General features: G+C 31.8%; 1 protein-coding gene across 1 annotated transcript; it reads right to left on the minus strand.

The window, feature by feature from the left end:
• Positions 1-608: 608 nt before the first annotated feature.
• Positions 609-18475, minus strand: LOC127715414 (uncharacterized). Its single transcript, XM_052221444.1, has 6 exons — positions 18425-18475; positions 14675-14789; positions 12785-12968; positions 2663-2965; positions 1430-1490; positions 609-938 (listed from the first exon to the last, which is right to left on the minus strand). Exons 2-6 carry the CDS (start codon positions 14735-14737, stop codon positions 830-832), a joined length of 720 nt encoding a protein of 239 aa, XP_052077404.1. The 5' UTR covers positions 14738-14789; positions 18425-18475; the 3' UTR covers positions 609-829.
• Positions 18476-20433: the final 1958 nt, after the last annotated feature.

Below are 20433 nucleotides of genomic sequence, written 5' to 3' on the forward strand. Positions count from 1 at the left end.
AATCCAGAAATCATAAAATGATGGTTTAAAATATTTTACAGTTATCAAATCAAATGGAGATAATAATGTATCACCAAATAAATTGAACAAATTTTCCAAAACATTCATATCCTTCTCAACACAAAATATTTTAAATTTGTAAGTTACATCTACATAAACAATTGATAATATTAATATAGCTAGACATATATACATGTATGTTTCATTATTTTAAGGGCATATATTAGATAAACGAAATGTATCACTATCATTTTACGTCCTGTGCAGTTTCCTGTGGTTTCTTTTTTTTTTTGTCAGCTGACTTTTAGCTAAATTCTATTTTTAGGTGTACATTTCCTTCACATGTTTGATTTTTGAAATTACAATATGTATTGCTTGTATGCGAACCACATATAAGTACTTTTGAAAAAAAATAAAATAATATCACAATCATGCGTATGTCACTGGTTAATAAAAATCAAGTATGATGATAATGACTATATTTCGAAAATTTTAAATTATCAGCCGTCATTCCTAATTTGCTGTTGTAGCCCAGGGTTGGCTTTACATCAATTAAAAAACTTTTAAAAAGCATTTTATAGAGAATTAGATATATTATTGATGTTGTATTTGGTTGTTTGAAACAGTTGATATGTGACCAATATCTAATTTTCGCAAATATGCATGTATACCTGAACAGAATACAGATCATATTCTGTTGAATTTACCAATGAAAATTAGAAGATGTCGTTTGATCGCCAATGCGACAACTATTAACAAGTGAAAAAATGACGTAGAAGAAAGCACCTATAGGTCACCGTACGGCCTTGTATTCAGTTACTAAATACACTTAATCAGTACTGTGTAATGTATGTGTGATAAGTTTACTTATATTACCTGCCGGAGTCACATGTTCATCTGATGATATGATTGCTGTTTTCGTTACTTGATTGTCAGTTCTGAAATATATAATAAGCTACATCTTAATTATAACATTATTTTTGACATACAAAATTATATATGTCTAGTAGCTTCATGTAGCGCCCTGAGGTAGTTTTGATGTACAGGGTAATTTATATGCATATTTTAATTGATATATAACTTTTTTTGCTTTGTGTGATACACTCTCTTATGATAAAATTGGAACACATGAAATAAAAGGGGAGATGGTTTGCGAAAATAGCATAACCCTGTCTCATGTAAATGTACACGTCCAAGGTTACACAATTAAACAATTTGGAGGCCCACAATAAATGTATTGTCGTAAAAGACAGTGGTTGATTGCGAGTAAAAGGAAAAGTACTCGATCCTTGCACGCAATTAAATTTAGATATATTAAAGAAATCAAACAAACGGAATAACTTTAGTAAAATATTATATAAAACAAAAACTTATAGGGACACCATAAATTCAGCGTAGACTGATAAATAAGTATAAAGTAATAACTTACGAATATCTGTAAATTTCTGGACAGTTGTACTTCAATTTCGATTCTTTCAGGCATTCATAATCTAATTAGATACAAATAGAGATTTTTGGAATATCATACATCTAGTTGTTTTTTTTTCTTTTCTCGTAGTAAATAGTTTTACCATTAGTTCGTGTAATTCATCAGATATCAAAATAGCTGAACGAAAAACTCAAGACGACGTATATGTTATTATATCGGTTACCATGAAACTCAAAGATGTTTTATCATTATTTATCAAAATTGATTGTTTTCAATGCAGTATACATCAGATTCCATTTACACTTTTGGTTTGAATGTACTTGTTTTCAGTCATAATAATGATATTCATTTGCCATTTGTTCTGTTTGAATAGAATATCCAGATTGACTGTTCCCAATAAGGTATACACCAGATTCAACCCTAAAGATTTGTTGGAATTTACCTGTATTTAGTCATTATAATGATATTCAGTTGCCAATTGTTCTGTTTGAAAAGAATATGAAAGATATGGACATTGATATAGTATATTATACTCTTACGTTAAACATGAAAAAAGGAAATGTGGTAAGATTGTCAGTGATACAACTATCCATCTAATTCACAAGACGGGGATTTTAGCATTCAAAGATCACCGTACATCCTCCAAGTCAAATGAACTGTAAAGACAACGACTGGACAATATGTGAATTGATTCAAACAAACAAAAAACAAAGGTCTGGTTTATGATAAAACATTAAATCGAAAAACAAGTTATTTCAGACAACAACCAACCACGACCACTAAATTACAGGCTATTGAAATGGGACTGGCCCATGCAGAATGTGTCGGAAAAAACATGTCAATGATAATTCCCCATTCCTCTAACATGGGACAGTAATGTTTGTATGTAACAGTCTCTGTTTATCATATGGCAATGGCTTAACTCACCAGATTGAAACGAAGCTACAAAACATACTAACACAAAGACAAAAGACACAATACATATCTTGAGTGCATTTGTCATTTCAAATCCTTATGTGACGTATGAATGAATCGACAAACGAACGAACGTACGGACTTTCCAACTAATATAAATTGCTTTAATAAGCTGGGAAAGACAAACGTCTACCTCGATGATTTGAATTGCTGGTGTAATTTTGAATCAACATTATAAGAATAATTGTACTGCAAACACTGTACAATCATATATGTACGCACCCCTGTCAAAGATAAGTTGTATTCATATATCAATACCTTGTGTCAAACTATATCCGATTTGACAGGGCTTCACATAGCACGAACAATCCTCTTCGGAAGGTAGACAAAAACAACCATGTTTTGGTTTAAAAACAAAGTCATAGTTTTTCGTGTAGTCGCAGCGACACATTCTGTTTGTTTGTAGCGTTCCATTGCTGTGAATCACTTGTCCCTCTTGGTTACAATTTTCCTTCTTAAACACACATCTGCTACTACCATTAGTCCAGAATATAAATGGTTGGAATCTGTCTTCTGAACAAGGTTTTATTGTTGTTCCGCCTAGCAATATCTGTTTGTATCCTAAAATGAAAAAGTTTTTATCAGATGCCCGATTAATTAATTGTTATTCTCGAATGACTGTGGCCTTTTATTTATTTCTCCAGTCAAAATATACTTCTCGTATCACTCTGAACGGAGTAGAGTACGAATACGCAAAATGTATTTTGATTATATTTTCCAGTCATAATACGAAATTGCCAATTCAATTACCTTCCCTTCATTTTTTGTAAAACAACTTAACATGCCTTAGTCATGCCAAAATATTGTTGGTTTTCCCAAACCCTGCCAGTTCTGTTTTTACTCTACTGGGCATTTTTTGTAAGAGACGCAGATGTCATTATACAGTTACAAAAACTCATTGAGCGAGTATCTGACTGTGTGAAATTGTCATCGCTGGATATTTAAGTCATATGGTCATATGCATGCAGTTAAATTCATTTCAGCCTTTTTGGGAAAAGCTTGATTATTATCGTATACATAAGGCAGTACTAGGACAACAATTGAAAAAGAAATATAGAAATAAGAACATATTGTATGATTGCCAATGAGACGACTCTCCACTAGAGACCAAATGACAGAAGCTAACAACTATAAGTCACCGTACGGTCAAAACCCATATAGTATAGTAATCTGTAAAAGGCCTCGAAATGAAAAATGTTAAACAATTTAAAAGAGAAAACTAAAAGACCTTATTTATGTACAAAACATTAAACGAAAAATAAATATGATATATAGCAACAAACGAGAACCATCGAATTACAGGCTCCTGGCATCAGACAGACACACACATAATGTGGCGGGGTTAAACATGTTTGCTGGCGCCTTATTCTCCCCTTAACATGTGACAGTTGTGTAACAGTACAACATCAGAACAAACTATAAAAATCAGTTGAAAGGACTTAAGACCGATACAAAGCAAAAACAAAACCCTCACAAATACACAAAATTACAAGTCTGAGACAACTCAGTTACTGAACGTTAGTTCAAAGCCAATAAACAAATGTATCTAAGGCTGAAATATCAATCAGTACACATCAAACACTCAATGGATTTAGTGTACAGACGTCTTACTAAAAATATGATTTAAACCTGCAGAACTCGGGACTTAGATCTATAATGCTACAATCGTATAGAAAAACGATATCAAATTCTCAGGAGTTGTTAAACCTATTTCTCTTATGGTCAACACTCTTATTGTGTTGAATTAAAAATTCCGCTAATCGATGATCTAGTCGTTTGCACATACCAGTATTACGTCATATGTCATTTTAAGGCGTAAAACTTTAAAATTAGACATTTTAAAACTTTTGGTACGCTTCGGAGTGTAATAAAATTTGACAAAAAGAAGATATCCTGGTGAAAAGTGTAAGTGTTTTGTATATTATTGAAGAACTCACATATGTCCGTTGCCATGGACGAAATGAACATCGTCTTAACCTTTGAAAGTTACCAATGACCAATGACCTAACGAACAGCCAATGGAAATGTCGTATTATCGTCTCATGATGCTGGATAAGCCAATTTAAATAACACAGTTTTCGTCTCACTTTTTCGTATCACACTCCCACAACCATAATTTAAATACATTTATCATATACTTAAAGTAAATAACTTATAATAATTTTTACTGTATGAAAATAGCATGAAATTAACGTGAATTCCATATTTTCTGAAATGGTGTTTAGCGGGCTGATAGAAAAAAATTATCACATGCGTCCGGCTATTATCACATGTCTTTTTGTAACGTTATCGCATGGCATTCCAGTGCTACTCGGCAAATTCCGGAAAATATACCTCAATGGTTCTTTTTCAGTGAAAAACATAACAAAGTAGGATACAAAACAATTATTAGGAAACAGGAAAATATATTATGTAAAATGCAAAAAAAGAAAAAAAAAAAATGATACAAAAAATGCATTTTTTAAAGTTTCCAGCATAATTTAGAAAGTTACTTCCCAAATTTTGACCTTTCCAAACAGGTTCATTATGTTTTGTTGAATTTTTTTTATCGTCAATATAAATATATATTATACTGTTGTTTTTCTCCTCTGTTGATGCATATAATAGAAATATTACATAACGGATGTATTATTTTGGCGTCCGACGTCCGTAAACTTTTCACTATTTGAACTTCTACTTGAGAACCACTTTAAAGGATCAATATATAAAGCTGTTTTTTTTTTCAATTGTTGAGGCATATGATAAAAAGATCATAACATATCATTTTTCATATCAGATGTATTATCAGCCCTCGGTCAATATCAGCCCTCGAGACTTCGGCTCTTGGGCTGATAATATATCTGATATGAAAAATGCCATGTAATAATCTGTTAGTATACTATTCAACAAATGAGATATTTAGCAATAAAATAAATAAACACGTGTGCAAATTATGATGTTGGAAACAATCACTGTGTATGTTTCTAAACTCAATATTTGATTACTTCCTTATCAGTATTGATTATACATTATGGATAATACATGTACATGGGAAATTGTCACATTTTTTTTGTCAATACGCTTAGTATGAATGACCTGCTTAAAGTATTTTCTATTTTCGGCAGGATATGATAAACTAATGTATATGAATAATACAAACATATAAGTATCAATATCCTTGTACCTGATCACGAGGTGGACATATTTTCTAAAAATGAACTCCCCTAAATAACAAAACGAAATTTGAATGTTCTGTCATTTCCGCGAGCTCTTTAATGTTATAAATTTACATTAACAATAAATATGAATGACATATACATGTATGAACGACTTCAATATAGAATCTATGATCAACGTTATGATTTTAACTTTTCAATTTTTGTCCACTTCCAATTTCTCAGCAGGAACCATAATGAATGAAAACAAAACGTTACACATTTTATCCGTTTGAAGCGCTTTACTGTTATAGATTTACCTTCATATGGAACACCCAAATCCGAATACTTGAACTTCACGATGTACAAGAACCGAAATAGTTGAAGAGTTATATGACAAATAGGACCTACAAAAATAGCCAAAAACTGCTCGATCAGAATTATGAGAGAGAACGATTGAAATCCCGTTATATAAGTTAAACGGTCATCCCCGCAAATTTGTTGAACGATACGGTGCGTTTATGTCTAAACTCACTAACAACATGGTTTTTTTTTCTGTCTTGGATCACTGAGATGCCAATATAGTGTTTCATTTGTTATTAAACCGACGGTTTGTTTCCTATTCCTGATTCGTCACAATGACATTTTTTACTAAGCGGGGGTTTGTATGGCGGATGATGCCAATTTTTATGATTAACGAATATAAGATTTAGGGACAAGCAATTTGCCAAATAAATCCACGATCACAAAACATTAATACTCATTTTCTGTAACCACTTACACTTTTTCGGCACACATAGTCACCGATCTTTCTGAAAATTGGCTGATATGTCTATCCTATTAGCCTAGTCAGAAAAATAATGCCAGCCGATATATATATTGGTTGGTTACCATGGTAGCGGCGGAGAAAGTTGGGAATTTTGAGAAAAATACAATATTTTGTGTAGTGTTGTGAAATTATGCGGCTACATCTATTAAAAAGAAACACAAAAACAATTAATTTCAGCCTTGTTTTTATCAAAAATCAAAAAAAGTTATGGGGAATCTACCTAGAAACATCTGAAATTAATTTCTAAAAAATGGTCATTGTGCAATATTCCTCACAATACAAATTATCTCCCTTTGGCGGGTTACACTAATGACTGGACCAAACGAAAATGCTAATAACTTTTTTATTTCTTAAAAATGTTGTCAAATTTGAATTGCTATAAATTTAGTCCATTTAATACATAAATATAATAAAAAATATAGAAAACTTTCAAATCTTCATAAAACGTGACCTGACCAACGCTGACAATGACAGGACCAAATGAAAAAGCTCACTTCTTTTTTTATTTTTTAAAGGATTTATGTTAAATTTGAAATATAATAAAATTTGATCATTTAATATATAACTATAGGAAAAAATATAGAAAAAAATATTAAAAAATTCCGAAAAATTCCGAAAACGTGACCCTTCTAACGTTGACAATGACCTGACCAACAACAGCAATGACCTAACCGATGAAAATTTCTGTGTTATTTTATATCATTAAAAAAGGGGGAAAATATATGTTTTTGGGTAAAAAAAAACTTGACCTGACCAACGTTGACTGTGTCCTGATCGTTGTACTACCTAATACTTATTTATATCTTATAGGATTTGCTTAAAATTTATATAAAAAAAAACCATTAATATTGAATGGTAAAGTCTTTATCAAATAATAAAAAAACCCGGGAAAACAGTTTAGGGTACTGTGACGGGCACCAGGTTATTTAAACTTGTTATGGTATTGAGTAGTATATTGTATTTTACTGTGTTGTAAATTATGTTGTATATTACCGGTTATAATTTGACACGTTTGATCACAAATATAAAGTAACACACAAAAGGTGTGAAGTAGGCCAAAAATACATGTAAGTTGATAAATCCAATATAATTGTTTTTTAATATTTCATAACAGTAAATAATTATTTCCACGTACAACTTAAGGCATGCCCGAGCCTTGTGAAGGATATCTTGGTAGTTTTAAATATTTTCATAAAATAAATAAACATTTCGCGGACTACTTGAGGTATGCCCGAGCCCCTGCATGCACGATTTCTTGGTAGTTTAAAATATTTTAATAAAATATAAGTAAACATATTCAACGACTTAACTTGAGGTATGCCAAATGTTCTCGAAAGTCAATACATTTATCGTTTGCTAATATGTTTGAAAAGCATTTTATATTTTCTTATTTGATAAAATTAATGGTTCAATCTTAGTGTTTCTATAAATTTGATGCAAAGCCTATTACATATAAATAGGTATAAAGTCATTTTTCCTGGTCATGATAACGGTCAGAATATAGGACAGAAAGTCACAGACAAAACGTCAAGGACAAAAAGTCACATGTATTATATGTTATAAACATTGAGTCCTGTTTCAAAGTAAAATCTATTTTTTTTTTGTTAAAAGAAAAACAATATACTAATTTTGAGAAACATCTTTCTGTAATGGGCTTTCAGCATGTTCAGTGAAAATCAAATTATAGGTACATGTATATAATTCTTTTAAAGTTACCCTTTCACGGTAAAGAGTTATCATAATTTATGGTCAATATTTTTTAATTTGCTGCTAAAAATCCATAAAGATAATTGTTATTTTCTCAAATTTCAATAATCCAATGCCTAATACTAATGTTAAGATAGTGCTACCATAGGCGGATCCAGGTGCCCTGAGGGCCCGTCCCCTCCTTATTTATTGGAAATATTTGGTTGATTACATATGGAATCACTGAAGTATAAATGTAGCGGGCCATCACTTTAGGCAGTCAGTGGGACCCCTTATATGAAAATTGTCCAGATGGTATATTTCCCCCTACTGCTCGTTTTAAGACCCGCAACCACCATCTGACAGTTTTTCCGCGGGTCCTCGTAGGGAAACGAATCTTTTTGGAAAATCTCGAAAATTCCTCCCCCGCCAGAAAGGCAAACAAGAAATGTGTCGGATGGATAGCAGGGACCATCGGGTCAACGGCCGACAGTACCCGCCCTTGTTGGTTACGCCCTTTGTTTGCTAAAGAACCCTTGTGTTAATTCTTTTAGGGGGACCCAGGTTGACCTATTGAAATGTCTGTCCTTGTCCAATTGTTCCCGATTTCCAGTTATATTTCAAATTGTCCGCCTTCATCCCAGCCTACCCTTATTGCCGGACCTTTTTGAAATTGTCTATTTTTTTCAACTTCACCTCAAAAATGATCTTCATGTAGATACTAATCATCTAATAATACAATAACATTCAAAACGTATAGCTATACATGCTTTGCCATTTCAACATTGAGTTTAATAATGAATAAGAAAAATAAATAGCTCATAATATAGGTATTTTTTCCTTTATAGAAAGAAAGGTTAGATGGTCAATTATAATTTACTTAGAGGACCAACGTCTGACTCTTTTTGTTCTATTTTTTATTGTGTTGAAGTGTATCAAATTATTGCCTTTAAACAATTTTGGGTCAGTAGACTAGCAGTGGACCAACAATGTTCCTTTTAAATTTATTGATGTTGTTCTCTTCTGAAATATTCATGAGATATTTGACACTGGACACAAAGCAAAGCATAACTAATCGATCATTTCATTTTTACAAAATCTTAACCTCCCCCCCCCCCCCCCCCACCCCCCAACGATATTGATTATTTTCATTTGTGATAAGTATTTATTTCAGTGCCTCACACAAACAATTTTAAGCTTGAACTTTCTTGAACTGTCAATGTTCTGATTGTATCTTCTTAATCTTATGTATAAATAGTTAGGAGCTAGTAGCTAAAATTCCAAACTGTCAACACCAAGTGGCACTTTGATCTTTTAATCTTCACTACAGCACTTGCATACTAGTTGACAGTGAAGTTCTGTATGAACAAAAACCTGGCTGATTCTAGCTTGCTGTTCAATTAAGCTGAAGACTCACAAGATTTTCATGATATGCTATATTATTAAGAGTTATTATTCTAAAGCAAAAAAAATCGGGGAAAAAAGGGGGGATTACCCTAAAACTAGCCGGACGCCGGACGTTTGCGCTTTTTTACCTGTTACTTGAAAGGACATTTGCGACCCAAACACTATGGACATTATCGCTTTTTAACTATCAATTTACTTCTAATCTTAAGAAATATACCAAAAGTAATATAAAGATGTTCAAATATTATTTGAAATTTCTTCCGAACAAACGCAAAATCAGAAGGAAAAAAAAAATCGGGTAAAAAAGACATAATATATATAGTTTAAATTATAGTATATGTTTTTGATTATACGATAGAGAAAAAGAAACTTTTATGGGCGGGATATTGAAAGTATGCCTAAATTCGTCAAGTAGCTTTATAATTCGTGGAATTAAAATTGAAAAAAAACTATTCCTCTTGTGTTCCTTCTGTTCCACGAAAAGTCTAAGAAATTGTAGGATTAGAGTTTATCTGATATAAGAAAAAGAGAAGATGTGGTACGATTGCCAATGAGACAACTCTGCACCACAGGCCAAATGACAAAGAAATTAACAACTATAGGTTACCGAACGGCCTTTAACAAGAAGTAAAACCCTAAAAATTTGTAAAAACCGAAATTGATTGTTAAACCATCTGCTGTAAATGATGACTTTTTAAAATAGTAAGGAATTTATTTCCATCAACCCTCTTGAAGTGTTGTTGTTTTCATCTGACATGACATTCCCATGATGGGGAAAGATTGATTTTTTTAGCTATTTATAAATATATGAATATTTTGTGTTTTTATATGTCTTTTCTTTAATTGATTTTTTTTTTAACTTTTTACCATGATAAGTCATTGCTATATTGAAAAAGCGCAAACGTTTACCTGGAAACATATAAATTATACTATATCTTTTCTGATAAAGCGCAAATTTTCTACTTTAAAAGACGCACATGTCCTATTTTAAAAAGCGCAAATGTCTATTAAAAAAGCACAAACGGCCTATCAAAAAGCACAAACATCCAGCGCTGAACTAGCCAAACTTATAAACCTACCCTAAATTAAAAATGTTCTTTTTTATACTTGAAACAAATGAATACCCGAGGAAAGCTACAAAAAGGAATGATGTGGTCTATAAAAAAGAGGCAATATTGATAAATTAGTGGATACTTGCTTTTATCGTGTCAAAATGAATATTCCAAAAAAATTTGTCACTGTATTTTTAGTCAACATAATTCGATTGACATATTTAATTCATGAAAAGTACAGTCAAGTTTAATCCCTGACATTGGTCATCGTCCTTTAATGCTACAAATCATATATAGCCAAGCCTAGGCTTACTCATTAACTTATTTGATTCACTCAAATCTATGCTTTTCGTGAATAATAAACGTTAAATCGTTAAAGGCGTGCTATACTGTAGATTCATTTATTTTCGTGGGTACCAATTTTCGTGGATTAAGGAAAACTTACATGTTCGTTGATATTTAATTTCGTGGTTTTGACGAATTCTACATACAAGCCTATAAGAAATGTGTCATTCGTGGAACATTTAATTTCGTTGTTCTCCTGTACCCACCCACGAAATCCATGAAAATTGGTACCCAACGAATAATAATAATGTAAGTATATATAACATGAAATGGAATAAAAACATGATTTGAGACATAATTTATTTAAATCTAAAATTGAGAATGGAAATGGGAAATAAGAGACAACAACTCGACCAAAGAGCGAACAACAGCCGATGCCACCATTAGGTCTTCAATACAACGAGGAAATCAAATCCCGCATACGAAGGCGTTATTCTGCTGGCCCCTAAACAAAAATGTATACTAGTTCAGTGATAATGGACGTCATACTCAACTCCGAAATATATAAAAGAAACTAAAATTAAAAACTAATAAAACTAGTTTGTATATACATGTAATACAATAAAATTCTAGAACTTCGCGTTCATGTATTAGTATTTATCCTGCAATCCGCCAACTATTGTACAAATAACAGGTACACAAATAAATTTTTGCTTTATTTGTACTTGTACAAATAAAGTCTCCTGTTACCCCGCTTCAATGTTGAGCAAGCGGTAATGTGGATATTTCTTTTTGCGTAACAGTTCATTTTGGGGTCCTCTTCGCGGTCCGCGTTTAAACTATGTCGATTTCTTTGAAAAATAGTGACAATGATTTAGATTTTAACAACTAAAGTTTCAAGTGTCGGGTGTAAATTTCAGGATAAAAACAATATATGTACATTGTCGGAAAATGTCAAATTTATTTGTACTCGCTACGAAACAGGAGAAAAGCTCAGCGAGCCTCGCTTTTCGTCCTATTTCTAAAGCTCATACAAATAAATTTTATATTTTCCGACAATGTACATATATTGTATATGTACATGAAGTGTTATTTAACTAAGAATACTATCAAGATTTGTTACGTCACGAAATGCCCGTGCAAATCCGTTAATAAGCAACTTTAAAAGGAAAGAAATAATATGATTACAATTTTACGTCGCGGAAGATTCAAGTTTTATTTTACAAGGCGAGAAGAATACATCATTACTATTTAGCATACTGAGCAACACAAAAAAAAAACTGATCTAAAAAGAGAGCATGAGAGGCTGCATGTGCAAATATGAATGCATAAATGACACTGATAACCTTAGAACAGCGGAGGTGATGTAAGATACTTTCAAAAACCAGGTCCTAAGGTTTTTAATACCGTTCGAGTCTGCTTGATCTTTCTTTGGGTTTCGAATTTTAGTTTCTTTTATATATTTCGGAGTTTAGTATGGCGTCCATTATCACTGAACTATTACACATTTTAGTGGCCAGTTGAAGCACGCCTCCGGGTGTCGGATTTTCTCGCTGCATTGAAGACCCATTGGTGGCTTTCGGCTGTTTTCCGCTCTTTGACCAGGTTGTTGTCTCTTTGACACATTCCTCATTTCCATTCTCAATTTTATTACAGACCGTTTTATATCCTATTAAAAAGGATATCCAGGGTAAATGCTAGAAGATTCTCTGTGCGTTATAAGCAATGCTAGTAATAAAGTTATTTTTGGTTATGACGAGTCTTATTGGTTCTATAAAGACGTTGGTCTTAAACAGAGGGTTTCATTTAATCTCTTTAATCTTTTCTTCTATTTTTCAATATGCCTTTAAATTACAATCAGCTTATAAGGGATTAAAAAAGCATCCTTAAAGTGCTAGCCAGTTTACAAAATATCTGATTTACAAATTAACTGTAACATATTTACCACATGTTGTACAACTAACAGGCAACTCAAGAATATAAATACCAGGATTTTCAAAATCGGGCCATGATCCACAGAATTCTTCATCCTTTTGTCCGTTTTCGTCCAAAAGACATATATACTTTTCTGTATCGTTACACATACTCTTTGCTCTGAATTTCCATTGCGAAGGCCCCGGACATTTGAACATGGTTTTGTTATCGGCAATAACCACAGTTACGATGACCATCTACAATACGAGAAAATAAACTGTCAATCTGTAATATTTAAACAAAGCCAAATCATTTTTTTGTGGAGAAATTGTATAAAATTATATATTATTATATCAAATACAATATTAAAAAAAAAATTTTTAAAGGGATGTGCTGGATTAACATGTAAATGTAAATATAATTTTATTGATGTCCTATATATATATATATATTCAAAGCAAGTTATGACATACAAAATACAAGATTTGATTCTGGAATTAAAACACAAAATTAAATCAAATGATAGACATCTAGGAATGTATTATATAATTATAAACTTGACAACTGGGTGAAATAAGATAAGTCATGACTCTTGGGAATTTTCAATTTCTTGATGCTTCTTTTCCCCTGAAATGTATTTGAATTAGACCTAATTATTCATAATAGCCCTGTACTTTCATAATTAGGCCCTATGTTTTTCATAATGGTCCTGTGTATTCATAATAGGCCTGTTTATTCATAATGGCCCTGTATTAATGCCCTGTTAGTCTGTAATGGGCCAATTTTGCTTTCATTAGTAAAGGGACAGTTTCACACATACATGTAATGCACTAAACTGGTTATTAAATAATCGTAATAATGCACGATTTTTGCAAACACTACAAATGCAATTATAAACTCATAGGCTACTAATTCAACTAACGAGCCATATGGGAGAGCTAATTTTCTATATTTTAAGATAGTACTTTTAACTATCTAAACCGGTGTTAGGTAAGTTTACATAATCATGAAACCTAATTATTGTTTGTATGAAAAGAAGCAAATACTGTATAATAGCCCTTGTGGCCATGACACTATGTGTACATGTAATGATTGTATGATTAAACAACAAACCTACAATAATGATCTTCATCATAACGACTTTAGATTTAAAGAACAATTTAAAAACCTTTTTTTCAGAAAAAAATATTTAAGTATAAACTATTTCTCATTGTTTTATTTTAGTTAAAACTATGCTGTTTAAAATCAAATTTGAGTACTTCCGCTAAACTTCCTTATTAAACCTCTGTAATTTATATATGATGTTCTATATCAACATGTATAACAAAAATAATGACAAGTTTCAACCAACTTATATACCCCTGTATACGTAGTATAGGCATACAAGTAATGACAAGATTAAGTTAACGTTCATTGGGATCAGTGATCTACATGTATATAAATACGCTATGGAATCTATATGCAGTCACTTCAAATAAGTCAATTATTCCGTAGACATTATTATCGTTTTGTTGTGCTATTTACATGTATACATCCACTTCAGTGTGCTTGTATTATTCAAGTATAATGAGAAATTAAAACATTTGTGAAAACGTGTACAAGCATATTTTTTTTTCACATGTACTTATTGTATAAAAATACTCCGTGTACACAAAATATACTTACTATTTCATTAGAGTTTGGAAAAGTACATGTATGACCGGTGATAAATGATATTTAGCCTGTCGATTCAAGTACATTTTGAAAATCTGTACTGAGTCTCGTTCATTTGGCTTGAAATGCGTCTCGTACGCGTTACTGAATGTCTTGAATGTACATTTTGTATTTTGATTAAAAACTTTAAAGTAAATAGTAGTTTTTTTTTACCAACTACATGTATTGTAAATATTTTAGATGCCGAAGTCTGTACCGAACTTTCATTGTTTTTAAACAAGAAGCGTATTTTTTTTATACATATACTTACAATTATCATATATTGATGAATAAAGTCGTCAAACTTAGGCGTTTTTCCATTTGGTCTCATCATATTTATACCACATACATTTAACAATGGAATACAGTATCTACTCGATTTTGACCTGTCATGAAAAGATAATATATCTTACCAAGTACATTGATATTAAATTATATACTGGAGGAATATAAAAACGCAACACACATTTGGTGTTTATTTTATTGTTTTACCAAATCATGATTGAACCACATATAACAACTGTTTATTCTTATCATACTTCTTTCTGTTTACAAAAAAATGCCATACCTGACTCACATGAAGTAATTGAACATACCGAATTATTGTGAAGTAGCATGCATTTCTTAAAGCGATATTTGAAACCCACAAATGATTTTTATTAGGTTTTGTCTTCGTGAAGCAATTCTTTAAATCCATACCCACGCATTATAAATCAGTAAAACATGTTGCATTAATTCTTTATTGCCGAGACAGAGCCATGAAAATCTGAATCTTGCTATAATAATATCGAAGTCGGGAAAACACGAACATGCAGATACTCCTCTTACTGTCCTTACATCAACGGTACAGGCAGATTGGATGTGTTGATGGTCACCCATGACCAGATCAATATGTTGTGACAACGCCACGTCAATAAAAATCTACTACGCAACGTCATTTGCAAGACATGCTTAAAGCCGCAACGTCAACTGCTAATCAAGTTGTCTTCATTATCCTATATAGATACTATAATCGTTTAAATTTCGTATGGGTACTTTAATAATTGTTCTAATTTTGACTTCTGACCTCTATAATCTAGTAAAACATATATACTACTCAACAGAAATTTAGCAACAAAATATCTGACTTACAATAAATCAAACAATATCTTTAGTTTTTTTCTTTGATGAATTCAACATCATTTATAACAGGAATGCATGCTGTAAATTACAGATGATTTTGAGCATTTACTACATAAAGATAAGCTCTTAAAGTTTGACCCCCATTAATCTCAATTGAAGTGTTTCAGAACGCTCTTTGTGTAAAGTTAAAGATAGATCATGCAATGAGTAAATAAACAGCTGTTCCTTGTGTAAACATATTCAAATAAAAAAAAAATGTTTACCATTCCATAAATCACAAAGACAAAGAATAGTAGATACTTTGATTTAAGTCATATGAAACAATTAAGTCTCTAGTTACTATAATGTTATGGAAATTCTTGAACCAATGCATGCATTTGCATGTAAATACTTAACAAAGTAATAATTGCAGGATTTTTACATTGATTACGACCCCTTAACGTAAAATCGACAACAAGATCTTATTTGGTGATTGTTGATCGCTTATTAAATTTTGGGGTTTTTATGCCGAAGAATGCTGATCGTGACCTAGATAAAGAATCAACACACTCGGAATCATGGATCACGTGTATAATAAGTCAGATGCTAGATTGATATTCATGTGCTTTCTTATATTGACCATGTGTTCTCATATGTTTATTAAACTTTATCGTACCTGTTGCAAAATGATTTGGGGTATTAGAGCTTTTCTTTCAGTATTTGTTAACACCATTTTCCTTCCAAGACCTTCCAAGTTTGTAAACTTTTTCTCTCCTCGCGGGTTTTCTCTTCGCATTAGCGTTTTGTAATGCTGAATGTTAATAAGAAAGGTCATGGTTAAGGTCACCGCAAACAGAAAAGTTGTCGGCGAATTAAAAAACGAGAAAACATCGATTCAAAAGCAATACATTTCTGAAGATTTTGATAAAATGAAAGATATTCTTTTCAAAGGGAGTATACATGTATGTACACGTGTTTTATAGTAAAAAAATTTTTTTTTCAGGGTATCAAATCTTTTAGGTGATCTTACTCACTTTTGGGGTGTTAATAATTATACTGAGGGCATCTGATTACCCTTCCGGAACACCCGAAATCACTCCCAGCTTAAGTGGGGTTCGTTTTGCTCAGTCTTTAGTTTTCTGTGTTGTGTTTTGTGTACTTTTGTTTGTCTGTTGGTATTTTATTTATGTCAATGGCGTTGTCGGTTTGTCTAGACGTACGAGTTTGAATGTTCCTTTGGTATCCTTCACCTCTCTTTGAAAACTCCTCCACAGACAAAATATGAATTGATAGAGAAGAATAATTGTTCACTTCCCCGACATAAAATGAAGACCTCATTTTTAAAGTTTTACTGTTAACTCATTGCTGTCGTTAGCATATGACAGTTGCAATCGGCTGTCGGCTATGCCAAACTTGTGATGGGCTAAGCAGTTGATATTCATATTCAAGCGAGTTTCAACAACTTTCAGACTTGAACTCGTTTATTGATACAAATACAGGAAATATTTGGCATTCTTCTTTCAAGCGAAAACATAAGAAGACTAAGGTTTCAAACAAATGGAATGCGTTGGATTTTCAACTATAAATCATCCCTTCTCTTCAATCTAACTTATGTCATCGGAAATTTTAATGGTACTGTGGCTGACGATAAAGTTTAGTAAATTTATCAACCTTTTTCGTTTTTTTTTTTTTAACAGAACAAACAACCTTATTTCAACAGTAAAAAGTCGCATTAAACAAAGCCTGAATGTTTTCGTCAGAGAGAGAGAGAGAGAGAGAGAGAGAGAGAGAGAGAGAGAGAGAGAGAGAGAGAGAGAGAGGTGGTAGATATGCACGTTAGTTCGTGCGTCCCATATCATTTTAAAGTTGGTTAAAGCAAAGTTCATTATCTTAAAATGAAATGTGCATATATGTGTATGCCAAATTAGTGTCTCATGGTCAATTGGACACGGAACGGAAATGTGAAAATGAGCTAGCGGGGAGAAGTGTCCTATGTACACATATTATTGTTTAATCATAACAGGATAAACAGAATTATGTTGACATAAAAAAACACCTCACAAACAGAATGACACAATATACGATTTGAATCACTTGTTAGCAATCAGGAGATTTAAATATGGTAAATATGTTAAAGATATTTGCATTTCACGGTCTATAAGTGATTGGAATTTAAAAAAAATATATAGCAACCCCATTTCAAGGCTTTTACTTATTTCGGGGCATTTAAACCTTTACTTCAGATTTATACCGTTTCGTATTATTATATTATAGTAGTTAAAAGTTGTACCTGTTATTGTTTACTATAAACGTTGACTTCCTATTAATGAATCTATGCTATATCACCATATAACACCACATTGATGCCTGATCTAAATGTGTGGAATCCTTACCATACCATCATTTGAAGAAAAATCAAAAGTATTAATGGCGATGTAGGGCATTTGTCTAAGAAACAACAAAGAAAAGATACAAGAACAAAGCAATATCCATAAAAAAAAGAAGACACAGTCCAACTACTTCAACATATGCAATATGTATATAGATATAAGAAGATGTGGTATGAGTGCCAATGAGACAACTCTCCATCCAAGTCAAAATTTATAAAAGTAAACCATTATAGGTCAAAGTACGGTCTTCAACACGGAGCCTTGGCTCACACCGAGCAGTAAGCTATAAAGGGCCCCAAAAATTACTAGTGTAAAACCATTCAAACGGGAAAACCAACGGTCTAATCTATGTAAACAAAAAATGTATACATTTGTAAGTATGTTTATTCATGAATTATAAGTAAGATATAGCACCACAATGTTAAAATGAAGATAATAAAATTATATAAATTAATGCTTTTGAATAATCGTTTCGTAGCATGCAAAGAAATCGAATCCAGATGTTAAAAATTAAGATACTTTGTACTTACGACACATTTGAACATCTGCATTCAAATTTGTTTGAAACATGACACTTTAAAACATCGTGTATGACCGTAATTGTTAATTTTACATATTATATCATCTGATCTAAACCTTTCAAAGTACATAATATACTTATATTACGGATCACCACAATCAACTTACATACAGTATATTATCACACATATCAGTTTACTTAAGACATGTAAGATATATAAATAGATTTGAGAAAAAAATGTAAGTGTCTCATTATATATATACGAATGTTGAATGGGTGGGGTGAATATCTAGGTTGTTTACTGATATTTCTAAAAAGCGAGGGCGTGCCCGTCCAAAAGTTTTTCGGAACTAAAGTTTTTAAGAACGTTATCTATAAAGAGCGAGTTTAAAAAATAAAACTGTGAAAATCTAGCATTGCCCTGTATGTTACTCCTCCTGCGTGGAAAGAAACTACCTGATTGGTGACTCACCAGCATTTCTCACTTTAAATTCACATTTGTCAGTTTTCGTCCTCCGTCTGTGTTATGCATAAAACAAAAATTACGAGGAGTTTAATATTAGACATACTCGACACAATAAACATACTATAATAACCACAACCAACCAACTGCTCTCAAGTTAATAAATGTACACACAAAGACAGCAAATATGGTAAAGATATACATGATAGATAATCATGTTTTACCAGTTTAATGTGTGTACAACTATAAAAATCACAAGTCGTAAATGTAAAGTACACTATAAAACACCCTGCACAACCCAGTTACCAACAGGTCGGACATTTTCTTACAAGCCATTACGCTATACATGACCTAAGCATTAAATTTGAACAGTGGAAAACAACTGTCTTTTCAAAATTTTGCATAATGTATTTTACATCTATTAATTGTTGTTTTCATAGACGTTTTGAATTTCAAATTAAGAACGTCAAAAGGCGGCGAAATTATCATATCAAGTCAACTATACGCCTGTTTCAAGATGATTGAACACTATCTATATATCGAAATGTAAGAAGTAAACAAGGTTATCGGCAACATAGTTAACATAGAAAAATAAATGATTTCAAGACTTACAACACCACACACAAAAAAAAAAATAAAAAAAAAAAAAAAAAAAAAACAATCCCCCCCCCCCCCCCAAAAAAAACAAAACAAAAACAAACCCCCCTAAAAACCAAAAAAACGACATACTCATCGAACCTTTAAATAAACTTATTAGTAAAGATTATCTTACCAATGTTGTAATAAGATCTTGGAATATAGTTTACATTGGCACTAATATCGATTTTGTCATCAGCAAATTAAAACATACCTAAATTTGTATTCTTTTCAAACGGGATGTATAAAGACACACCCACGTTCATTTTGATCTATAAAGAGGTTAAACTCCTAACTATCCTTCTGTCTGTCGATACATTTATTTTTGGCATTGCACAAGTCATGTCTTCTTTGACTGTCCATGACGTTAAAATACTAAATCCCTGGGATGTGTTTTAGTTGATTTTAGTCTCCGATGCATGATTTTTTATTATTAATTGTTTTAGCTTTTAACTAGCTGTCAGTAACTGCGAGTACTTTCTTGTTTATTTGACCTGTTGATACTAATTGTAATGCTTTTTTGTTCGTGATTTAATGTTATTCAGGGTTATATCTGGTCTATATACCAGCTTTGATAAGTGTTTGGTACTACTATAAATTTTCACTTCGTACTATGAACATCAAAATTATTTATTTTGTAAAAATATTTCCTTTCTCTATTGGAACTGTACACGTATACCTAACAACAAAATTATTTTCATTTACCTGTGTTTAAAATTATTGCAAATGGCTGATATTTTTGTTCGAGCATATTGTTTTTCTTAAATTGTCTAACATTTCATACCGATATAACATGTTACTTTTATTATTCTTCCCTTAGTTTATTTATTTTGTATTTACATTGTATCATAGGTCAAATTTATTTGTTCAGTGTATGTTCACTGGTGTTAATATGTCCTTTGATTGAGTTAAGCTATTTC

Source organism: Mytilus californianus, unplaced genomic scaffold, assembly GCF_021869535.1.
Source record: "Mytilus californianus isolate M0D057914Y unplaced genomic scaffold, xbMytCali1.0.p SCAF_9, whole genome shotgun sequence".
In the NCBI taxonomy this organism is placed as follows: Eukaryota; Metazoa; Mollusca; class Bivalvia; order Mytilida; family Mytilidae; genus Mytilus; species Mytilus californianus.